Source organism: Podarcis filfolensis (genome assembly GCF_964270895.1).
Source record: "Podarcis filfolensis genome assembly, chromosome: 3".
Classification (NCBI taxonomy): domain Eukaryota; kingdom Metazoa; phylum Chordata; class Lepidosauria; order Squamata; family Lacertidae; genus Podarcis; species Podarcis filfolensis.
In genome coordinates, this window is record NC_139606.1 from 105,116,947 (window position 1) to 105,141,295 (window position 24,349).

General features: G+C 43.6%; 1 protein-coding gene across 3 annotated transcripts in view; it reads left to right on the forward strand.

Annotated features, from left to right (window-relative positions):
* The window catches only part of NPHP1 (nephrocystin 1), a 32,483-nt gene extending 14,386 nt beyond the window's left edge, over positions 1–18,097 (forward strand). For all 3 annotated transcript variants that reach the window (XM_083605150.1, XM_083605151.1, XM_083605152.1), the window contains exons 15-20: positions 9,821–9,897; positions 10,449–10,548; positions 11,413–11,525; positions 14,719–14,792; positions 16,263–16,307; positions 17,585–18,097. In XM_083605150.1, the coding sequence (XP_083461276.1) occupies positions 9,821–9,897; positions 10,449–10,548; positions 11,413–11,525; positions 14,719–14,792; positions 16,263–16,307; positions 17,585–17,863 (688 nt within the window). In that variant the 3' untranslated portion in view covers positions 17,864–18,097. The remainder of the gene's footprint in view (positions 1–9,820; positions 9,898–10,448; positions 10,549–11,412; positions 11,526–14,718; positions 14,793–16,262; positions 16,308–17,584) is intronic.
* The last annotated feature ends 6,252 nt before the right edge of the window (positions 18,098–24,349 follow it).

Sequence of the window (24,349 nt, forward strand, 5' to 3'; positions counted from 1 at the left end):
CCTGGCACTTTCCATGTGCCTCCTCTGTATGGCTGGCATTGTGACAGACACCAGTTTGCAATGCAAAGTGTGGGTAGACCTGATGGGTGTTAGATTGCGGCTATCACATTGTAGGAATCATATGTTTGGACCAATAACCACACACGTTCCCCAGAATGCTGCCAGTTCCAGAAGGCAGCAAGGTGCCAGTGCAGATGCCAGGGTCTTGATGCTGCCACAAGGTAGAGTGAGGAGGTATTTGGAAGATGGCTGTAACCGTCAGACAAAGGCTTGTGGTCGTTTCATCTTAACTAGCCCTGTGTAACTAAGATGCAGCAGGGGAATAATGAAGCTGCCCATTAGTTAAACTTCTGAGAGTTGGTAGGGGAGGTTTTTTAAAACAGAGATTGGCATGTGGCTTGCTTCATATAGGTCACCTGGTGGAGAAGACTTTTTGAGTGTGCTCTTAGTTTGCATGCTTTGGTGGGTCGCTGCTTGTCTGTTGTTACTCAAGGGCCCCCAAATACTGAAGATGGCTGTGCCACCAAACGATTGCTGTTAAAATATGGCAGCCTTTTTCAGTTTAGGAAGCTGTCCTGTAGCAAGTTAGGCAATTTTTCTATCTAGACCAGTGTTGCCTATACAGATTGGAAGCAGCTTTCCAGGGTTTCAGACAAGAGACATATCCAGTTCTACCTGAGGATGCATTTGCTTCCTGTGTTGGCATTTAGAACTTTGCTACTTACCTTGACTTTTGGGGGAGCATTTAAAATATTAAGTTGCATTGCCAGGTTTCCCCCCTCAAAGTTGTATGGCAGCTGCTTCACCTCCTAAGCATTTCGAATTCATATTCTTTATTATGGTGGTCCACACACCAATCCTGAATGCTAGTTTGCAGTTGCTCCTGTTTAACATACAGGGAACTGAGGATGAGAGAAATGCTTTTCCGAAACACCCCTTTTCCCACCGCAGGCCACCATTCCCCTTTCTCTCCCCCCTCCCCCTGTCCTGAGCCACTCCAGGGAGAGCTGTAAATGATGTATTGGTGGAACAGATGAAACTGGAGGAGGGTCAACCGCCCCTCTTCCCAAACACACAATTGGAAGTGTTTTCTGCTCCCACATTGGGGCTCTCTGGATGCTGGCCATGGTGACGTATCTCCTGGCTCTCACTCCTATCCTGCTGCTATTTCCCTAGTGCCTGCCAATACTTCCCCATAAAGCTAAAGCTTAAAGGAACTAAGTATAGCAGATAACGATTCAGTTTAACAGTATTCATTTCACAATAATACTACATTGCTTTATATCAGAAGCACATAATTGCAAATGCATCTGCAACATTTTCCAGATTTCACATTCTTTGCCAACAAACAATTTTTTTTTGCCATGGGGGGTGGGAATTCTAGCAAGAGGAAATCTGAATTGCAACAGGCAACTTGGCTCTACATCAGGATCACAATATCAGTGAGATTTACTCAACGCCTTGGCTAATGCTCTCAACTGACTATCTGTTGCATCTTCAACTAAGGAGGGGGAACCTGTGGCCCTCCAGATGTCATTCAGCTCCCATCAGTCCAAGAAAGTGTGGCCAATGGTTGGAGATGATGGGAATTGTAGTCTTAACAGTTAGAAGACTACAAGACAGTGTTAGAAACAGATAAAGCTAGGAGTTAAATGGCCCCTTAAACCTAGGTTGTGGGCACAACAACGGAATGTCTCGGTGTGCTTTTTATAACAAGAATACAAAGCTGAAAATGAGTGAACTGCACCTAAAATATTATGTTCATTTTTCACAGGGTCCAGTCCTTCCCCTGCCCACCTCTCTAATATTCTTAAAAGAGTTTCTTCTCCAGTCTTCAGAGTAGCTGGAAGTGGGGAGGCAGAAAAAGGTTCTCCTTTCCTTCCACTCTGCAGTTTTAATCTGAAATCTTAGGCGCAGTTCTGTGCCCAGAGTTCAGGAACTGCTCATGCTAATGAAATTCCCTGTTTGCAAAATGCGCCTAGAACAATGGGAGTTTCGAACACTGGCTGCAGATTCCCCATCCCTTGCTGAAACCTGTACTCAAATCTCCCACTGGGTTCAATGGGACTCCTAAGTAAGCGTGATAGAAGCGCAGCCTTGAAAGTTACAAATTAACACACATTCATCTCTTTCTTCCTCCAAAGTTCATCAAGGCCAGCTTTAGTGATGTTTACTTAATATAGCATTACGTACGCCACATTTTTTTTAAAAAAAGAAAACCCTTTTCTATGCAAGGCAAGGCAGGACCAAAACTGACTAATGCTAATTAACGTCTTTTGCCACACAAGCATTCTTGACATTTCTGCATTCCAGGGGCTCGGCTCACAAAAGCTGTCCTTGAGAGGAACATTTCTGATCATACCACAGATCCTTGAGCTGGGTTTGGATACTGCCCCAAGACTGACTCATTGCTAGGCTTGTACTACATGTGTCTCATAGCCTGGATGAATACTGAAACTCAATGTCATGTGATGTGTATGCAGCCTGTTAACTTGCCCCAAGACTGCTAAGCTTGTTAAACAAGTCTCACCCCCTAAATGATTTAAAAATGTGCTTGGTTTATTTTCAAAACTTGAAGCGGGCCCATATTTTCTTTTCTTTAAAAAACAACAACTTGCCTGTGGACTTCCTTTATGACTGTCTTAGCCGTCTTTCTAGTATCATTTCCGCAGTCCTGAATAAAGCTTTCCTTAGCTTTGGCAAAGGGACTAAAATAATCTGATGGCGTGGGCCCAGCCTGTATTTTATGCTTAATACAGTTATTATAATTATTTAATTGCTTTAAAATATTACCGTTTGCCAGCTTCACAAGGAAGGCTGCTCCTTTTTTTTTTTTGGAAGCTGCCTTATACCAAGCCATTGAGCCATCTATGAAATTTTATTAAGACTTTTCATAACACAATAGAAAACAAACCAATCTAAACAAAAACAAAACAGCAACAACAAAAAGAAAGAGATAGAAGAATGCAAAGTCCTTCCTCACAGGTATAACTTAACTTTTGTCCCCGACAGAAAAAGGTTAGCCCTCCCAGCTCTCACCCGGGAGTTTCCCATTCTTCCCCCAGCCTCTTGCCCTGGAAGACCACCCCTTCCCTGCAAGGAAGGCTGTTCCCGAGAGTCCTTTCTACACAGTTTTTCATTTGCAGCTTTACGCATTTTACAGTTTGGACATTTTCCCTGAGGATCATAATCCTATGGCAGAGATTGCCTTTCCCCCAAGCTGGTTGCACTGTGTTATGTAATGAGGGGGAGGGGGGCAGAATGTGATTCTTATCCTAGCAAGCACAACAGTAGAAGGCTGTTGTGATGGCGTTGTGCTCTGCAGCTGTCTTGGGCTCATATAACTGGACACTGTCTGTGCCTTGAATTGTGAGGAGTGGGCGGCACATCCCTCCCCACACCTCCCCTTCATAGCATCGTCATTTTCTTCCGGTTTTCCTCCCAAGAGCTGGAGTGTTTGTGCAGCACTTAAGAATCATAATTCAATGTACTTCTCTCCCAAAACAAGATTGCCCCACAAAGCAAGACTACCCATATCAATTGTGTGGAAATTCCACTAGTGGTACAGGGTGGGAGTACATATAGTCACCTGGTACCTAGTAGGCAAGGGACGCGGGTGGCACTGTGGGTTAAACCACAGAGCCTAGGACTTGCCGATCAGAAGGTCGGCGGTTTGAATCCCCGCGACGGGGTGAGCTCCCGTTGCTCGGTCCCAGCTCCTACCAACCTAGCAGTTCGAAAGCACGTTAAAGTGCAAGTAGATAAATAGGTACTACTCTGGCAGGAAGGTAAATGGCGTTTTCGTGCGCTGCTCTGGTTCGCCAGAAGCGGCTTAGTCATGCTGGCCACATGACCCGGAAGCTGTACGCCGGCTCCCTCGGCCAGTAAAGCGAGATGAGCACTGCAACCCCAGAGTTGGTTACGACTGGACGACTGGTCAGGGGTCCTTTTACCTTTACCTTACCTAATGGCACTTAATAAGCAATAATCTATGTAATATAAATGGGGGGGTGTCTGTTTTTCATGGTGTGTGGAGACCTTTAGCACAGGTGGGGAGCTGAGGTTAGGCCTTGCCCACATTGGACCCATGACAAATGGGGCTTGCAACTAAAGTCCCAGCTCTGTGCGGCAATGAAATCCCACTTTTTGAGTCGCCTGCAAAACAATATGTACTGTATCAAAAAACCCACAATCTCAGTCTTCAGTAGGCAGCATTGTTACCTACAAAATGAAATGTAGGGCTGCACAATAATGGGGAAAGAACCCAATATATGGTAGAAAAAAGTCTTGTTTTTAGAATATTAGATACATATCTCTTCTTATAATTCACCAGTGGCATCATCGTTACTTATAGAATCTGGTCCAACCCCTGGCAATTCAGGAATCTCAACATGCAGTCCCTCATCCAGTTTGAAACCCTGCTGGACCCAGCTTAGCTTTGCAAATGTGTTAGTCGTATTATTGCTCTTTGTGTATCTTGGGTAATTTCTGCTACAACAATAAGAAACCTGCATCCAGAATCAATAGCCCTTTAGAGGAGAGGGCAGAACTAGAATATAAGAAACATTTTGCATTGCATTTCTCTGAATTCCAAGTTTGTATCGTTTCTGCTCAAATGATATGATGTGCTTGTGAAGCTGCACTTGCGGCCGGATTACCAAGTTGCAACTACTGTGTGTGATGACTGGCACGCAGTGAGGTGAACACCCATCTTCACATTGTGGCTTCTCTCAAATCCCCTGTTGAAAGTTGGCAGGAACAGAGAGGATGGGCAAGATGTTTCATTTGCATTCAGCACTAAGGCTTAGGGAACCAGTACAGGAATTTCCACAAAGCATGTAATTCATGTCCGTCACTTCCAGACAGGAAATCATGTTGAATCAATCAATTCTTCAGTATTTTACTTGACGAGAACAGTAGCCAAATTGAAACAACGCAAATTATAAGGTTCTGCCTGGCCAAATGATGAAAAGTTTTAAAAATAACTCATTCTATCCAGAGGGAGGTTAATTAATATTGAGCTGTTGTCATTTATATTTTTATTTCCACCCTTCCTCCAAGGACACGAGGGCAATGTCCTCACAACAACCCCGTGAAGTAGGTCAGCCTGATAAATAGTGAATGGTTCAAGTTCACTCACCATGCTTTGGGACTGAACAGAGATTTGAGCACTTATATTATTGTCCTAAGTTGGATGAATCCCTAGCCGGAATTAAGATTGCGGGAAGAAATATCAACAACCTCAGATACGCAGATGACACAACATTGATGGCAGAAAGTGAGGAGGAATTAAAGAACCTTTTAATGAGGGTGAAAGAGGAGAGCGCAAAATATGGTTTGAAGCTCAACATCAAAAAAACGAAGATCATGGCCACTGGTCCCATCACCTCCTGGCAAATAGAAGGGGAAGAAATGGAGGCAGTGAGAGATTTTACTTTCTTGGGCTCCATGATCACTGCAGATGGTGACAGCAGTCACAAAATTAAAAGATGCCTGCTTCTTGGGGGAAAAGCAATGACAAACCTAGACAGCATCTTAAAAAGCAGAGACATCACCTTGCTGACAAAGGTCTGTATAGTTAAAGCTATGGTTTTCCCAGTAGTGATGTATGGAAGTGAGAGCTGGACCATAAAGAAGGCTGATTGCCGAAGAATTGATGCTTTTGAATTATGGTGCTGGAGGAGACTCTTGAGAGTCCCATGGACTGCAAGAAGATCAAACCTATCCATTCTGAAGAAAATCAGCCCTGAGTGCTCCCTGGAAGGACAGATCCTGAAGCTGAGACTCCAATACTTTGGCCACCTCATGAGAAGAGAAGACTCCCTGGAAAAGACCCTGATGTTGGGAAAGATGGAGGGCACAAGGAGAAGGGGACGACAGAGGACGAGATGGTTGGACAGTGTTCTTGAAGCTACCAGCATGAGTTTGACCAAACTTCGGGAGGCAGTGGAAGACAGGAGTGCCTGGCGTTCTCTGGTCCATGGGGTCACGAAGAGTCGGACACGACTAAACAACAAACAAAATGTCAGTTCTATAGCTGCTATACCAGCCTATTCCTCCCGCCCTTGAACTGTGCGCCAGCTGGTCATTATAAGGAACAACTGTTTAGAAACTTGTGCCTGAGCTTTGATTTTTATTTCTTCTTCCCTCCCTGTCCCTTTCCCCTTGTATTAATTATATGCAGCCCATCTCACCGGGTTGCCCCAGCCACTCTGGGAGGCTTCCAGCAAAATATGATAACACAGTAAAACATCAAACATTAAAAGCTTCCATATACAGGGCTGCCTTCAGATGTCTTCTAAGAGTCATAGAAGCATCCAAGACAGCTTATGTCAACAATTCAATAAAAGCAGCAAGTAAAATATTAAAATAGAAACAGGAAGCAGCAGATAATACAAAAACATCAGGAAGTCAGGGAGAAAAACAAGCCCAAATCAACCATCCTATAGGGGCAAAGGCCAAAAGTTAAGCAAGGACCATTTTGTGCTGGCAGCTTAATTTGAAGGAGACCTCCACTTTATAGCCCAGTATCTACTGTAGGATACATGACAAAGCCCGGAAAAGTGGCACATACTCTGTTCTAAGGTCCAAGTTAAATAATGTTTTGGCAGGCATCGGGCTCATTTTTGCACTTGTAAACACAGGCAAATAAGTGGTGCAAACTGGTGAAATATCTCTGATTTGCAAATTCAAGCATGCATGTTCATCATCTGATGTATACAGAGACAAGGAATGATTTGCATGTGTGAATGAGCCACCCCAGATCTAATGTCACATTCAGAACTTTCCTGTTGCCTCACATCGCCTCAAACCCGACACTCTTCAGTGCAGTCTTTTCACACATTCAACTGCAAGTCATTGAGCGATGAGAAATAAAGGGATGTATATATGTGTGCATGAAAAGGATCCAGCAATGCTGGGAATAAATGTGGGTTATCTGTCTTTCAGATAATTTTGGCTGCAAAAGAGCAACATCTCAAACTATTCTAAATTGGAGGGGCCCTGGCTGAGTGTCCATATGATGCTTCTGAACTTGGAAGCCAGTCCAGTGTATCTTTAGGATGTTCTGTTCATCCATATCTAGAAACTCAAAGCTGAAGGAGTCCTTTGTCATAATTTGACTGCCTTTTATCTGTAATTGGGACGCGGGTGGCACTGTGGGTTAAACTAGGACTTGCCGATCAGAAGGTCAGCGGTTTGAATACCCACGACGGGGTGAGCTCCCGTTGCTCGGTCCCAGCTCCTGCCAACCTAGCAGTTCGAAAGCACATCAAAGTGCAAGTAGATAAATAGGTACCTCTCCGGCGGGAAGGTAAACGGCGTTTCCGTGTGCTGCTCTGGTTCGCCAGAAGCGGCTTAGTCATGCTGGCCACATGACCCAGAAGCTGTACGCCGGCTCCCTCGGCCAGTAAAGCGAGATGAGTGCCGCAACCCCAGAGTCGGCCATGACTGGAACAAATGGTCAGGGGTCCCTTTACCTTTATCTTTACCTATCTGTAATTATGTGATCATTAGAAAGATACAAAATTGGCCCAGGGTTGTTTCTGGGCATTCTGTGCAGTTTAGATGAAAAACCAAGAGGAAGGAGCAGATGAGTCACTTCCGCGTGGAGAAGTGAATTGTACAACAGCACTAGAGGTGAACAGGTCAGGATGGAATTCGAAACAGTAAATTTAGCACCAGTGGTTCCTGCCTTAAATGACATTTGTGAATGCGCCCAGGATGTATCTTTGACCCTAGAGAAGCTTTTCAGGTAATTTACCTGATGATAACTTGAGAGCCACAACCCAGAGAATTGTACAAGTGTCTGCATGCCCAAAACTTTTAGTTTCCCACAGGGTGGATTTGATTTAAATCAAATCGATTTAAATCACGATTTTAATCACTAGTCAGTAAGACTTGATTTAAATCATTTTGTTTTAACAGAAACACTCGTTCTTGCTACTATAATCTTAATATTGACAACCAGATGAAGGTTTCATTTTTGGAATAATAATTTTTTAGAGTAGTTTTTACAGTTATATCAAAAATTACTGATTTGGTTATACTATTAGAAATACATGGACAGATAATTATGACATTATTGTGAGGTTTAATATGTTAACTGTTTATATTTGCAGTTACAGATAGGTAGCCGTGTTGGTCTGCCATAGTCAAAACAAAAAAATTTTTTTCCTTCCAGTAGCACCTTAAAGACCAACTAAGTTAGTTCTTGGTATGAGCTTTCGTGTGCACACGAAAGCTCATACCAAGAACTAACTTAGTTGGTCTTTAAGGTGCTACCGGAAGGAAAAAATTTTTTTTTGTTTATATTTGGTCTACTTTTCTGCTTTACTTTAATGGAAGGAGAAAAATAATCCTTTCCTTAATAATAATTTAAACAATTTATTTAACTAAATAACATTATAACATATGTATCCATGTTTGTTAACTGATGTGGTTAAACAGTTTTTAAAAAATAAAAAACTTAGACTGAGTTTTATTACACATGAAAAACTTAAATCCTTATTTCCTGATGAATAGCCTTTAGACGATAATGTAACTTAAATAGAAAACTATCTTTAGAAAGATTTTTCCTCCAAAAGCATTTTATTTTAAAAATCCAATTTAAATTAAAAAAAATCAATTTAAAATTAAAAAATCCAATTTTTTTGATTATTTTTTTTAAACAATTGATTTTTATCCACTCTGGTTTCCCAAATGATAACCCTTCATGAACTACTTTTGAAATATATGAATATTTCCAGAGTGGCTTGTGATACACCTGGAGCAAGCAATTGTAATGTATGAAAGCAAAGCATTCTGTTGAGCAAAAGCAAGTTGTGGTGAGTGGGTCTTAAGCAGCATTCTCAATCATTGCAACCTTGCAGTGGTATGGATAGTAGAAATACTTTGTTTTTAAAGGGGAAGGAATTCACCCCAAATTATTAGGATTTGCCTGCCAATGTAGCAGTTCAAAAGCACCCCCGGGTGCAGGTAGATAAATAGGGACCGCTTACTAGCGGGAAGGTAAACGGCGTTTCTGTGTGCTGCGCTGGCTCGCCAGATGCAGCTTCATCACGCTGGCCACGTGACCCGGAAGTGTCTTCGGACAGCGCTGGCCCCTGGCCTCTTAAGCGAGATGAGCGCGCAACCCTAGAGTCGGACACGACTGGCCCGTATGGGCAGGGGTACCTTTACCTTTACCTTTACTCACACAGGTGGGATTCATAAACCGCCAAATAACACGTGAAAATGATTTATTGGATGCTGTTTTTATAGGTTAATATACCTATCAACCTCTGGGATTGCCTGGTTTGATGGTCTTTTATTGGGTCATCTTTCATAGGACAGCATCCAGTAATTAGTTTCCATATATTATCAGGAAGTTCTCAATGCTTGTTTTGAGTGGGCTTGTGCACACCATAGTTGTTTGGTACGAAAAGTGACACCATATATCTCTTATCTGTCTCTCTATCTGACCCACTTCTACAACTGACCGGAGGGTCATGCCACTGGTGGCCATACTGCTTTACAAAGTACAGATTCATAAAGTGTAGAATTTCTAAAGGCTTATAAAAATAGAACTCTGCGCTATTTAGGGAAGACATATTTTTATGGAACCTTCAATGGATGCATATCAAATCGAGCTGTTAAGAATTTTTTTTTGCACTAGGTATTTTGTTGTTCTTGCCTTCGTTCAGAAAAGGCAAAATATGAAAACGGGTGATTTGCATAAAATACCTTTTGCAGCTTCAGGAAAAGGCACATATTTCTTTACTTTCATTTTTCACCCATGTCAGAAAAGAACGCAGGTGTCTGTGTTTTGTGTATTTTTCAGAACGTATGAGCTGCTTTTGAATGGTGGGACTCCCTACGAAAAGGGCGTTGAAGTAGACCCGTCGATTTTGAGAAGAGGTAGAGCTTGTCTTGTCCCTTATCTGAAACTGAAAACTATTTTGTATGCCCTGTTGCCAGAAATCCTCCGTTATTTTATTATTTATTTATGAAACGCATGATGTTGCATAAGCACTGCACAAGTTTGAAACACAAACGAAACAGGCACGTCCATGCCAATCTAAGGAAAGGAATTCTAAATAAGCAGTGTTAAAAGTGCCATTGTGTGCCTGTGGAAACTCTGATTGCCAGATGGAAACATGGCTGTCTAAGCCAAAGAGGAAAAGGAGGGTTTTAAGGCATTATTTTTTTTTTTAAAGGAAGAAGTGTGATGGGTGTTGGAATAATTAGAATTTTAACTGCAAAGGGGAGGGTGAAAAGTATGACTTAATGTTTCTGATTTGGTCCTACTCATTAAAGTGAGCCACAGAGATCAGAATGAGAACAGGTAGAGATAAACAGATGGAAAAAGTGCTGGAAGCAGAATGAATGAATTACGTATTTGAGAACATTTAAAAGTAACCCAAGTACTGATAATGTTTGATTCTCTGCTTTATTTCTTTTTGCTAAAGCCAGTGGCAGTGTTTTCCATAACATGATAACACTGAGGAAGCAGCCTCAACTTCTAGTGAAACTGAGGTCATTAAGCACCAACTCCAGAGCAATATTGAAGTAAGTGAGCAAAGTTTGCAGTTTTCTTATGATGCTTACACTGTTGTGTAGCTTTCGTTGAGGTGTAGCTTTCTCTCATACATGAAACAAGTGTTTTTGCTGTATAATTTAAAAAAAATTAGGTCCAAACTTGCAGTAAAGCTCTGTTATGAATGTGGCAGGCTTTTATCAACTATCAAATATTAAAGACAAATGCATGTCAGCTGACAGCCTTTCTAAATACTATTGCATGTCAACTATCTAATGCAAGGCACCGGAGGAGAAAGAACAGTGTATCCCAAATGGTGAAATAAAAGAGGAGATAGTAAATTGTAGATGAAGTAACATAGTGCAATATGGAAACATTTCAATCAAATGAAAAGTGCCCCCAGTTTGCAGATTTTAATGTTTCTTTAGAAAATGCAAGGATTTCTTCCGTCCACCCTGTCCCGATGAGAGAGAATAGGAAATGCCTCTTCAAAGAAAATTTGAAAATAGAAATCTGATTTTTTTTACTTAATGGTGCCTGCCTAGGAACATAGGAGTTGACCCAAATTAACTTTACACAAACGAAAAAAGTATAGAAGGTAAAATTCATGCACCTTACAGTGTTGGACCTTTTAGTATATTGTGTAGTATACCCTAGAAACAGAGAATATGTCCATTTCCCATGGTTAGGGCTTGAGTCACAAAACTGCAATTTAATGTGTGAATTGCTTAATAGCCAAGAAGATTAAAGCGGTAGTTCACAGCTGGTCAGAATAAAGTCCATCTTAATACTACTGCATTCAGAAATCTTGCATGTTAAGATGTGCTAAAATATTTCAGGAGTAATTTTTACTGACAACCTTGTTTTTATTTGCTTTTTTAAAAAAACAACAACAGTCTGCTACCAGAAGTATTAATTGGCAGCATGAGCTATATACACCTTTTATTATTTTATCGTCAGATTCTTGGTGATGTGCTCCTCCGGGACAGACCAAACATGCAAAATGCAGGTAAGGAAGTCTGGTAATGTTTGGGTCGAAAAAGCAGAAGCTGCTTTCTGTGCTTGCCATGTGTGTGAGAGAGGTGTCAAGTAATTTCTTCTGTCATAAAGCAGGAGAGGGCCAACTTCAGTTTGGCATAGTCTGCTCCACCAGTGCCACCCCCCCCCAAACCCCATGGTTCAGCAGTTCATGTAAATGAATGCATTCTCAGGAACTCTGAAACAGTTAAAGAAGTGGCCCTCAACCCACGCTCTTCATTAAGAGCAGAGGTAAAAGGTAAAGGGACCCCTGACCATTAGGTCCAGTCGTGACCGACTCTAGGGTTGTGGTGCTCATCTCACTTTATTGGCCGAGGGAGCCGGCGTACAGCTTCTGGGTCATGTGGCCAGCATGACTAAGCCGCTTCAGGCGAACCAGAGCAGAGCACGGAAACGCCGTTTACCTTCCTGCAGGAGCGGTACCTGTTTATCTACTTGCACTTTGGCATGCTTATGAACTGCTAGGTTGGCAGGAGCAGGGACCGAGGAACGGGAGCTCACCCCGTTGTGGGGATTCGAACCGCCGACCTTCTGATCGGCAAGTCCTTGCTCTGTGGTTTAACCCACAGTGCCACCCGCGTCACAAGAGCAGAGGTGGTTATTGCAAAAATGCCCTACCCGGCACTGCAGTTCATTTGCAAGAAATCCAAAAATTAGCAGGGGTTACGTGTTCAGCTAGAATCTGTGTTCTCTCTGTCACTCTCCTAAAAATGCTTCAGGTACAAGGGCACAACAGTGGCTCAGTTATGGATGTGATGCTAAGCCAAACTGTGGCTAAGTGTGCAGGTACTTGTCATAAAAATTGCAGTCACTTTGCTCTTCTGGTTAACACACTACTCTGGGCTGGGCCATGGTTTGGCTTAGTGTTATGTCACACATGGTTTGGCTTGGGGTTTGTCACAATCCAGGCAATCTGTGAGCGGTAAGCCAAGAACAAACCTTGCCTAAATCCTGTGGTTTTCTCGTGTGTGACAAACCACAAGCCTAGGTTCAGACACAGAACAAAGAGCCATAATTCTTAGTGTGAATACCTGTATCCTCATGTGTTCATGCTTGGCCATGGTTTCGCTTAGTATCATGCATGAACCAGGCCAATGTTTCTCAGCCAGTCTGGGTATATTTAAACAGCATGGGAATGACATTGTTCTGTCAGCAGCAGTTAAAGCACATCCCTGCACAGTAAGTCAACATGTCCCTGACAATCCCCAGACATTTTCCTATGTTTATGTCTTACAAATACATTTCTAGTAAAGTGAATTAAGGATGCAGCTATAAGAAGTGTTCCCACTGGAAATTAGCAGTGCATTTTCCATGGAATCATGTGATCATGGTATGGATTTCTGATTGTACCTTGATCTTTCCCTGTTTTTTTTTTTAAAGGTATTGTGTAAACTTCATGTTTTAAATCTTAACAGGAATCCTCATTTAAACAATAATGTGGAGCTTATATTTTTTGCTTTTTATAATTCAACCCGTTAAGAAAGGTGTAGTTGAAAGTCCTGAGACAAGGGAATGCATGGCCTACCTCAAAAACATTTATTTCCCCTCCTTAACCTACCTCCTGTTCATCAAAGAAACATGTTCGCTTCTGCTCAGGGAGAGCAGGCTTCCTCCAGAGTTGTTTTTTGTACTTTTGCATTCCTCCTATTGTAACATGCATACTGCTTGCTGTGCCATTGTCACCTCTGTTGTGGCAAAGGAGTGCTAGGTGTTGGGGTGGAAATCAGTCTGAGTTTATGACAGGGTTTGGTGGCTTCTGGAATGCGCATTGACACAGCGACAGCCAGGTTTTGGTGGAGAGGGTGTTTCGCCTGCACGAAAGGAAGTGATGCATCAGTGTCTGGTGGGGAAACAAGGCTCTGAGAAAATGCTTTCTGAAAACTGGTTTTAGAAAATCCACTGAATTCATGGATGAGCAGAGATTGGTCCCATGCCATCTGGTTCTTTGTCAATGCTTGGAAGTGTAAAATACCTAATTGGTTGCAGTTCCTAAGTGTAAATATCCTGTGGTTGGAACCTTTGTGTAGAAAACCAGCAACTTAAAATGCCTGCTTAAAAGCTCTTGACAATATTTGCACTCTTTCCCAGTTTATAGCACATATTGTGTTGCTCACAGCATCTGGTATAGGCAACAACCGTTTTAGGAGCATCTGATATTTGCGTGACCATGCACACACACATCACGCCGAACTCGGAAGTGTATTTATTTATTTCATATAATTTATATACTGATTGATTGTAAAAAACAACAACAATCCTCCAAGTGGTTTACAAAGTAATAAAACAATAAAAGCTAGAAAAAAATCTCAAGCATGCTTTAAAACACACAAAAGTTAAAATAGTAAAGCAGATTAAAGCTACTTCAACTTAAATTTTTTAATGACGCACATATAAGTGGAAACCAGCATTTCAAAATGAACTGAATGCTTTTACATGGCTGTTATTTGCAATGATTCTGACCCACTTTAACCTTTCAACTGCAAGTGTTGGAGGGCCAGTTCACAATATGGGGGCCAGCCAGTTCACAGCTTTACATTTTGTACAGGGGTATAAGATTGTGAATAAAAAACTCTTTTGTATCTCAGGAAGGGGACATGCACATAGAATTGATACATGACACTCTTAACCTACCCTCAAACCTTCAGAAATGGTAACCCATCCCAATTGTTTCTACCAGACGCAGGAGTGATACAAGAGCGCATGGCTATTGTCCTCATATCATACTTATGGGATTTTTAGAAGCAAGCAACCTAAATAAATTTTCATACATACGTACAATGAGCTCTACTCATGACCATAGAACTTACAGGCTGCCATAAATAAAACATGGCTCTTTACAGAAGCTTATAGTCTTAAATTAAATATTGTAGAAGTGTGTTCTGCTGCTACACGTAATCCAGTCTTTGTGATATAAAATACTGCTTTGGCTATTCCCCCCCCCCCAGGATATTATTTTTGTGGGCAATTCAACCACGTTCTCCCTCTTTCTCCACATTCTAGCCAGCATTTGTGTGTGTGTGTTCTAAAAACTGTCTTCAGTGGATGTTCAGAATCGTGAAAGGCCAAAACTGCTGTTCACATTCTCCTGTGAATTGTTTCTGCCTCGCATAAAATGCTGCTAAAGCTTTCCCAAATAACAGACACCTTTTCAATCTCCCTTGCAGATTTGATTGGCAATCCAGTTTTGGCAACCTTCCCCAAACTCATGGAGCAGCCTGATCTCATGGATGCGCTCAGGGTGTGTGAAACGTATTGCATCACTAATCCAAAAGGACAGCTTTGAAAGCCTCTTTCTTTCCGGCATGGGAGGATTGAACGCTTTTGCACGCCTCCATCCCACTGTTGTTTTAAACAGCTGCTCTGACGATGCTAAGCTTAGGTCAATAATGTGCTGAAAGCAAAGCAAACAGAAATAGAAGTGAAATGCCCAAAGTCTTTGGAAAGAGGTGGCTTAGCAAGGGCTGGAATGCAGCAAAAGGGTGTGGTGGTGTGTTGAAAGAAAAATTCCGAGAAGTTTGACTTTCCTACAGTCATAATGGAAGGAGTGATTTCTGCCAACATCTCTGGTCATCTAACATGATTACAAATCCTCTGGGGAAAAGCTAGAAGGCCAGATCCTGTTTAGCTCCGTGGGGGCGGGAAACAGATTAAGGGAACAGATTTAGTTGTATTCAGATATATATTTTTTAAAGATGTGTTAGAAAAGGGGTCTCCAGCCTGGTCGCTGCATTAGAATAACTGAAAAGAAAAAGATAAATGGTTTGGATCCAGACTTTGCTGCTGCTGCTGGATGAAAGGGAGGTGACTTCTGCTGATTCCCTTCTTCCCCCTACAGCTTCCAGCACTCCCCCAAAATCTGCTTTAGAGGACTGGAAAATCCTCTAGAAAGATGGTGGGGCTACAGAGGGAGGGGGAAGTCAACAAAAATGGCTTCTTCTGCTACTGGGAAGCCTCTACTGGATCAACCCTCTACTGTTGATAGAAGGAGGCTTTCTATATGATGCCAAAGGTTTGATTCAGACTCTATTATCCTTAGAGCAGAAGAACCACTGGAATCAGTGGGACATAACTTTGTCATGTCTAATGCAAATCCCATGTATTTCACTGGGTTTGCGTGAAGGATAATTGAGTCTGAATCCAACCAATTGGGTTTAACTTATCCCCAACTTTGATTTGGGTTATACATTGAAAATCACCCTCAACCCCCCCCCCCAAACTTTAAGAACTGTTCAGTTGGGCAGAAACCACCCATTCTCCTCCTTCCTTGGAGATTTTCAAGGGAAAGTTGCAAAGGCAGCTCCAAGGCAGTGTGGTGTAGTGGTTAAGAGAGGTAGTCTCGTAATCTGGGGAACCGGGTTCACATCTCCACTCCACATGCAGCTGCTGGGTGAACTTGGGCTAGTCACACTTCTCTGAAGTCTCTCAGCCTCACTCACCTCACAGAGTGTTTGTTGTGGGGGAGGAAGGGAAAGGAGAATGTTAGCCGCTTTGAGACTCCTGAAGGGGAGTGATAAAGCGGGATATCAAATCCAAACTCTTCTTCTTCTTCTTCTTCTTCCATCTCTGAGTGGTTGCGATTCATAATGATTTTCTCATCTGCATCTCTCCCCACAATCCTTTTATTCCGCCACTCTTTGCTTGCATACAAAGTGTCTCAAAACTTTGTGCAGAGCCTCAGAGTTATTCATTCATTCATTCATTCCTTTAGAGTGCTTGGGCAGAGAAGGAAAGCACGCTGAAGAGATCTGAGAAGGTAAGGAAATAAAATCGCTTTCTTCTGCACACAAAATATGTTTTAAGCATAATTATATATTGAAGCTTCATTCAAGCACAGGCGTGAGCAAGGGGCTCCCAGCTTTGGCTCAAGAGGACTGCAGCTCCTGCTTGTACTTTGCTCTAGACCTGGGGAGGGTCACCCTTGCCCCAAATCCATTGGGAAAGTTCTTCACCAATTCTGCGCAATGGTGTATTTCAGTTTTGGAGTGGGGTGGGGGGGGGCATACTGCCGTAAGATTCTTGTGCAAGCCCAATAGGTCCTCATGTTGCCATGGGCTTGTGCTGCTAAGAGCAGAAGGCTGAAGAATTGATGCTTTTGAATTATGGTGTTGGAAGAGACTCTTGAGAGTCCCATGGAGTGCAAGAAGATCAAACCTATCCATTCTGAGGGAAATCAGCCCTGAGTGCTCACTGGAAGGACAGATCTTGAAGCTGAGGCTCCAATACTTTGGCCACCTCATGAGAAAAGAAGACTCCCTGGAAAAGACCCTGATGTTGGGAAAGATGGAGGGCACAAGGAGAAGGGGACGACCGAGGACGAGATGGATGGACAGTGTTCTCAAAGCTACCAGCATGAGTTTGACCAAACTGCGGGAGGCAGTGGAAGAGAGGAGTGCCTGGTGTGCTCTGGTCCATGGGGTCACGAAGAGTCGGACATGACTGAACAACTAAACAACAACAACAACAACAAAGGATCTTTCTCATTGGATTTTGTGCCAAGCAAAGTGTTGCTGCCCCACTCTGTCTGCTGTGCACAGGATAGGGCAGTAGCTGTGGCCCAAGCCTCAATTTGTTTCTTAGTGGCTAGGGCACAAGGTGAGATCAAGCTGGCCGTCCAAATCTGATGCATCTATCAACCCTAGAGCCTCAGTTGAAAATTGAAGTAGCAAATTTGCATGCAGTGGCTGTCAACTGTTGCGGCGCAGTGAGGGTTCAAGGTGAACCATTTTGACATCACAACAGCTTATCTGAAGGCTGGATTGAAGGAGCACTCATTTATCTTTCTCCTCTGTTTAGCTGCTTATAGTGGGCTTTGCTGGTGCTTTAAAGAATTGGTTTTCCATTTTACTGATGGCTTTTATAAATCTATTTGTCTTACTTGCAGCAGTTATAACGTGATTGGTGGGGGAGGGGAACAGACAAGGCTGCATCAACATGAGGTGACTCGTGGCAATTCCAGCGCAAGAAAATGAATCTAATTTTAGGAAGCCGTCAAATAGTAACACGTTTCATTTATTTCCTCCTCCTCTTTAGAGAGATCGGGAATTTTTGAAGTCTGTATTCGTCCTGGTGTACCACGATTCTGTCTTCCCCCTTCTTCAGTCTGTGTTCCTCCCAGAGTACAAGTGGGCAGAAGAAGAATCTGAAGGCACTCGCTGGCGGATGATTGCCGACTTCTTGAAGAAAAACCGAGAAAGGGATGGCGCTCTGTCGTCTCTGCTGTCATCAGAAGGCCTTCACAAAGCCTTTGATGTCGCAGAAATAGCATATGATTTCCTTGGAGAGGCTAGGAAGAATAATCCTTTAGTATGAATGGACTTTAGTATGAATGGACCTCTTCCAATCGCCATGCCAATGCAAATCAATTAAACATAATTGATGTTCTGGCCAAAAAAGTCATATTTTTATATTTGTATATCATTTTTATAAATACATTGTATTAGTATTCTACCTTTTTGTATTCAGATATGTTGGCTTTGGCTACTTTTGTGTGTTTTTTAAGAAAAAATAAAGTATGTAAACATATATTTTTTAACTTTTAGAAAACTTTTCTGTATCTTTTTTACTGGGTTTCCTCAGGACAATGAATCCTATTGTTCATTCTGGAGCTTGTGTAACAGCAAATGTTGCTGTATTGTACTTACTTGTGGAATGTTACTACTAATCTTTGATATTTTACAAGAAAAGCAGAAAATGTCATAAAATTCTAACTTGTAAATCTGAAAAACCCGGTCCCATTTCATCTTGGTGTAAATGTAAGCATCGATTCTATCATGAGTTTTGCTTTGAACATATACCAACACAGCTGGGTGAAAGTCATGTCAGCATTTACTAGTAACTGGTGGAACTGAATATGATATTTGGCCACCTGCCAAGGCCTCATGGTTATTATTGAAATGTACTGAAATTTCCCACTGCCCTTCAAAATAAGAGTTACTGGCAAATGTCAGCATTTACCAAGTTTTCAATATGCAGTCACCTTATGGAATCTTTACCGTGGCTCTGAGCTGAGTATCGGACGGAAGATAATAGACCAGTTGATTTCTAACACTGTGATGCTAGCAGGGAATGTATGCGAATGGAAGCACAGTGTGGAATCCTGCCATGCTCCAGTATCCCACAACCGATATTCCTGCTGTTGTTGGTTTATCCTGCTAGGAACAAACATGGCTAAGAAATACTGTTGCTGCACATGAGTTCTCTGTCTGGGGTGTACTAACTTGATCAGTTCTGGGATAGCTCCATTGGTAAGAGCAGGAGACTTTTAATCTCAGGGTCATGGGTTTGAGCCCCATGTTGGGCAAAAGATTCCTGCCTTGCAGGGGGTTGGATGAGATGACCCTCAGGATCCCTTCCAACTCTATGATCCTGTGATCCCGTTTTTGGTGTCATCAAACATACAACTTCACCAATGTGAACAGAAATGCTGAGGCAGCTTTTCAGACTGGAGAGAGAGATTTATACAGGTGTGTGTGTGTCGTCCCCCCCTTATTTATGTGCAATTGACTTGTGTTTACATGTGGCACCAGGAAATAATTCATTTCAAACCCAGAAATGGTGGGGGAGAGAGCTGGAGAGTCCTTGACTGATGTTTTAATGTATTTTTAATCTTTTGTTGGAGGCCGCCCAGAGTGGCTGAGGAAACCCAGCCAGATGGGTGGGGTATAAATAATAAATTACTATTACTACTACTACTACTACTACTACTACTACTACTACTACTGTTACTACTACCACCCATGGCAATTACCACTCAGCAAGCATTATTCCAAGCAGTGACAAAAACAGCAAAGACTACAGTGAAGGGGTTTACAGTCCTTAAGAGTTGTATCCAACTATGCTATATTCAGAGGAGACCCACTGAAATTAATGAACCTAAGTTACTTGTGTGCAGTAGGTCTACTCTGAGTAGGACTGACATTGGCTACAGTCCTTAATAACAATAAAAATCAAATGTGTGGTTTATTTCCTGGTCACTGCCTCCACTGTTTTAACGGAAGCGAAGTCTAGGCCAAAAAGTCAAAGCATGCAGGTTTATACAACCTGTGGTATATGAGGAGGAGGCAGTTAGGAAGGCATCTCTCCACAATGGTTAATTGATGTCTGTTTTAAACTTTTTTGTATGGTCATAGAATCATGGAATTGCGAAGCTGCCCTGCAGTACAGGAATCTTTTGCCCAAGGTAGTTTTACATGGGGACAGGTGGGGTGGGGAGTGGGGTTGGCTGCAAAACACACACACACACACACACACACACACACACACACACACACAGTATATATATGGTATATAAAGGTAAAGGGTAAAGGGACCCCTGACCGTCAGTTCCAGTCGTGGAAAACTCTGGGGTTGCAGTGCTCATCTTGCTTTATTGGCCGAGGGAGCCGGTGTACAGCTTCCGGGTCATGTGGCCAGCATGACTAAGCCGCTTCTGGCAAACCAGAGCAGTGCACGGAAACGCCGTTTACCTTCCCCCCGGAGCAGTACCTATTTATCTACTTGCAGTTTGACGTGCTTTCGAACTGCTAGGTTGGCAAGAGCTGGAACCAAGCAACAAGAGCTCACCCCATCGTGGGGATTCGAACCGCTGACCTTCCGATCGGCAGGCCCTAGGCTCAGTGGTTTAGACCACAGCGCCACCCGCGTCCCTTAGAATATATGGTACCGTATTTTCGCTCTATAAGACGCACCAGACTATAAGACGCATCTAGTTTTTGGAGGAGGAAAACAAGAAAAAAAATATTCTGAATCCCAGAAGCCAGAACAGCAAGAGGGATCGTTGCGCAGCGAAAGCAGCGATCCCTCTTGCTGTTCTGGTTTCTGGGATAGCTGCGCAGCCTGCATTCGCTCCATAAGACGCACACACATTTATCCTTACTTTTTAGGAGGGAAAAAGTGAGTCTTATAGAGCAAAAAATACGGGTATATATTTTTTATTTAAAAAAATAAGGAGAATGGAGTGTCAGCACCTCCTCTGATTGTCTCCTTTCCAGGCCAACAGGTTCAGCTCCTTATTTACTACTGCAATGAGTGGTGACAGCCCATGGCCAGACAGCAATAACAACACAGGTATTCAAAATTTGGCTGCACCTGTCCTTTAAACAATTATATTTTTCTCATGAAGTTTTGTTGGTTTAAACATGCTGTTGCCCATCACTTTGGGTATCCTTTTTCTAAGGCAGAGAATGCATGGTTTTCTTTTACTACACCCATCAGGCATGAGCACTGAACGAGTATCCATTTTGCTTTGTGTACCAGAGACTAAAAGCTCTTGTTGTAGATCAGGCAAAGGCAAACTCCAGCCTTCCAGATGTTTGGGACTACAATTCCCATCATCCCTAGCTAACAGGACCAGTGGTCAGGGGTGATGGGAATTGTAGTCCCAAACATTTGGAGGGCCGGAGTTTGTCTATGCCTGTTGTAGATCCAAATGCACACCCAGAATATTCAGTGAGCGCATGTGCTCCCCCCACTCTCCACCCCCCACAGCACCCTGTGGGGAAAATATGTGTGAAGCCCCCCCAAACTAATAGGGAAATTTATAGCCTTGAGGACTGTAATCCTATCCGCACAAGCTTTACACACCCTGGTGTGGAAAGAGGAAGACATATATTTAACGTTTGGGGTTGAGTCAAACCTTTCATTAACATAACAGCAGCGCATTTTCTAAACAATTTAAGGGCAACACTGACGTGCCTTTCTGAAGAACTCCATTGTCCTGTTGTTAATTGACTGGGAACACATCCAACAAAAAGACTTATTGCTGGTTGGCCTTGCTGAACTAGTTTCGTCTCCGCTTAGGTGCCATGGTCAGATTCCTGTTTTGGGCTCATTAAGGAAGCATCTAAAAATAATTGCATTGTGAATTATCAGCCCAATCTCCATGCCGCTTGGAAGGTTCAAGCCTCACTCATTTCAATGTGATTGATGCTGACAATATCCGGGGAGCTCTTTCTAAGGCAGCTCACATTGTAAGGTACAGGCACACACAGACCCCGCTTTTGTGGGGGTTACGTTCTGCACCCCTGTGTGCATAAGTGAAATTGCATAAAGTGGGGAGAACTCTCTAAGCACCCTTTAAACACCTTCTCTGCCGCGCTCTCTTCAACCCACACCAAAAATTGTTGTCGTTTAGTTGTGTCCGACTCTTCATGACCCCATGGACCAGAGCATGCTAGGCACTCCTGTCTTCCGCTGCCTCCCGCAGTTTGGTCAAACTCATGCTGGTAGCTTCGAGAACACTGTCCAACCATCTCGTCCTCTGTCGTCCCCTTCTCCTTGTGCCCTCCATCTTTCCCAGCATCAGGGTCTTTTCCAGAGAGTCTTCTCTTCTCATGAAGTGGCCAAAGTATTGGAGCCTCAGCTTCACAATCTGTCTTTCCAGTGAGCACTCAGGGCTGATCCAAAAATATCCACAACTAGAACTGAAGTTCTGCAGTTGGCAGGAGGCTGGAGGACGCATGCGAAAGCAGCTGCTGAATTTCTCCGCACATCAGTTGTTGGGGAGAGGCTGAGCAGTGTAAACCAGGATTCAGCAACCTAAGGCCCATGGGCCACAAGTGGCCCATGGGGGTAGTTTAACCGGCCCATGGACCCCCACAGCCCACTCGGGGACCCCTGCCGCCCGCTCGGTCGGCTCCCGTGCGCTGCGCTAAACCGGCGCTAAACCTACCACTATGCCAGCCAGCTTCCCATTGGCTGCAGGAAGCTCCTGCAGCCAATAGGAAGCTGCACGCGCCTCTGCGCCGGAAATAGCGTATGCGCATGCGTGCGTACACAATCCGGCTCACCGCGGCTTCTGTGGGACCGTGAACTGGCCCAAGCCAATAATAATAATAATAATAATAATAATTATTTATACCCCACCAATCTGGCTGAGTTTCCCCAGCCACTCTGGGCAGCTCCCAATCAAATGTTAAAAACAATACAGCATTAAATATTAAAAACTTCCCTAAACAGGGCTGCCTTCACATGTCTTCTAAACAGCAGGTGGTTGTTTATTTCTTTGACATCTGATGGGAGGGCGTTCCACAGGGCAGGTGCCACCACCAAGAAGGCCCTTTGCCTGGTTTTCTGTAACTTGGCTTCTCGCAGCGAGGGAACCGCCAGAAGGCCCTCAGCGCTGGACCTCAGTGTCTGGGCTGAACGATGGGGGTGGAGACGCTCCTTCAGGTATACAGGACTGAGGCTTTAGGGCTTTAAAGGTCAGCACCAACACTTTGAATTGTGCTTGGAAACGTACTGGGAGCCAATGTAGGTCTTTCAAGACCGGTGTTATGTGGTCTTGATGGCCGCTCCCAGTCATCAGTCTAGCTGGGAGGGTGACTGGTACCTTTCTGTCTGATTTGTGGCATTTGGGTGGCTAGCATTGGGGGGGGGGCAGAATACCCAGCTGGATAGATTCAGGGGTTACTCCAGCAGGGCTCCTCGTATTCTGATGCCTTCTACAGTAGTTGGACGTTTTGCTGGTGTTGGCTTGTTCATTTGCTGGTGTTGGTTTGCTCTAGGAGCAGATGCAAGGAGACAGAGGGCCAGATCAGTTATTCCATTCTTCAGGAAACCCTCCGTTGGGCTGGTGTGCCCCACCCTCCAGGAAGGATGGAACAAGCACACTTGTGTGTGCCATGCTTATTGGACAGAATGCTTCCCCATCTATAACTGATGCAGTCCCCCTCCCATTCCCATTCTTTCTGGCAACAGTCGGAAATGCTGTGCTCAAATGCAGTACAAATCACTTCCCCTGTTAACTTTTGCTCCAAAGTGTAGGGAAGGGCTATGTAGGCAGGCTGAGTGCTGTCCTTACGCAGTGGATGAACGGATCCAGAGGCAGTCCGCAGCCAGTTGCCGTAGCCGTCATATCAGCCCGAATGCCCTTGAACGAATCTCAGAACAGCAACACTGAACTTGATGTGGAAACAGCTCTTTCTGTCTTCTTCTTCTTCTGCTCACCTCTGCTTGTCTTCTTCCCTCCCACACCCTCTAGGGAGCATTGACTTAGACGCTTATGCCTTTGAGGGGCTGCTACATGAGTGCTGATCTGCAGATAAGTTCTTGTTTAGCACCTTTGCAGGCCAAAGGAACATGCCAGCTGATCCTTTCTGTTGGCCAAGTAGCCTTTTTTCTTTTTTTTAACCAGCCTCACAACGGTGCAAAATTCAGATTCCAGCATTCTTAACTTTAGGTAAAGGTAAAGGGACCCCTGACCATTAGGTCCAGTCGTGGCCGACTCTGGGGTTGCCTTTCTGTCTCGCTTTATTGGCCGAGGGAGCCGGCGTACAGCTTCCTGGTCATGTGGCCAGCAGGACTAAGCTGCTTCTGGAGAACCAGAGCAGCACATGGAAATGCCGTTTACCTTCTCACCGGAGCAGTACCTATTTATCTACTTGCACTTTGACGTGCTTTCGAACTGCTAGGTGGGCAGGAGCAGGGACCGAGCAACGGGAGCTCACCCCGTTGCGGGGATTCGAACCGCCGACCTTCTGATCAGCAAGTCCTAGGCTCTGTGGTTTAACCCACAGCGCCACCCGCATCCCTATTCCTAACTTTAAAATACTGTTAATGAGTTTGTTTTATTGTTTAACTTTTTTTGTTTTAAAAAGAGTTTTCTAAAGTTTGCAGTCTTTCGGAATAAACAGCAAACAGCTTGTAAAGATTTCTCTCAATGCCTAGAAGCTGAGTGAGCTTGCAAGGGAGTCCTAGCCAGGTATGATGGCCTTATTGGGAAGCCCTGGAATACAAAAGCCATTGAGCCTTGCAACAGAAACAGGTGTGTTTGTGTGTTGCCGCTTCCTCTCTCTC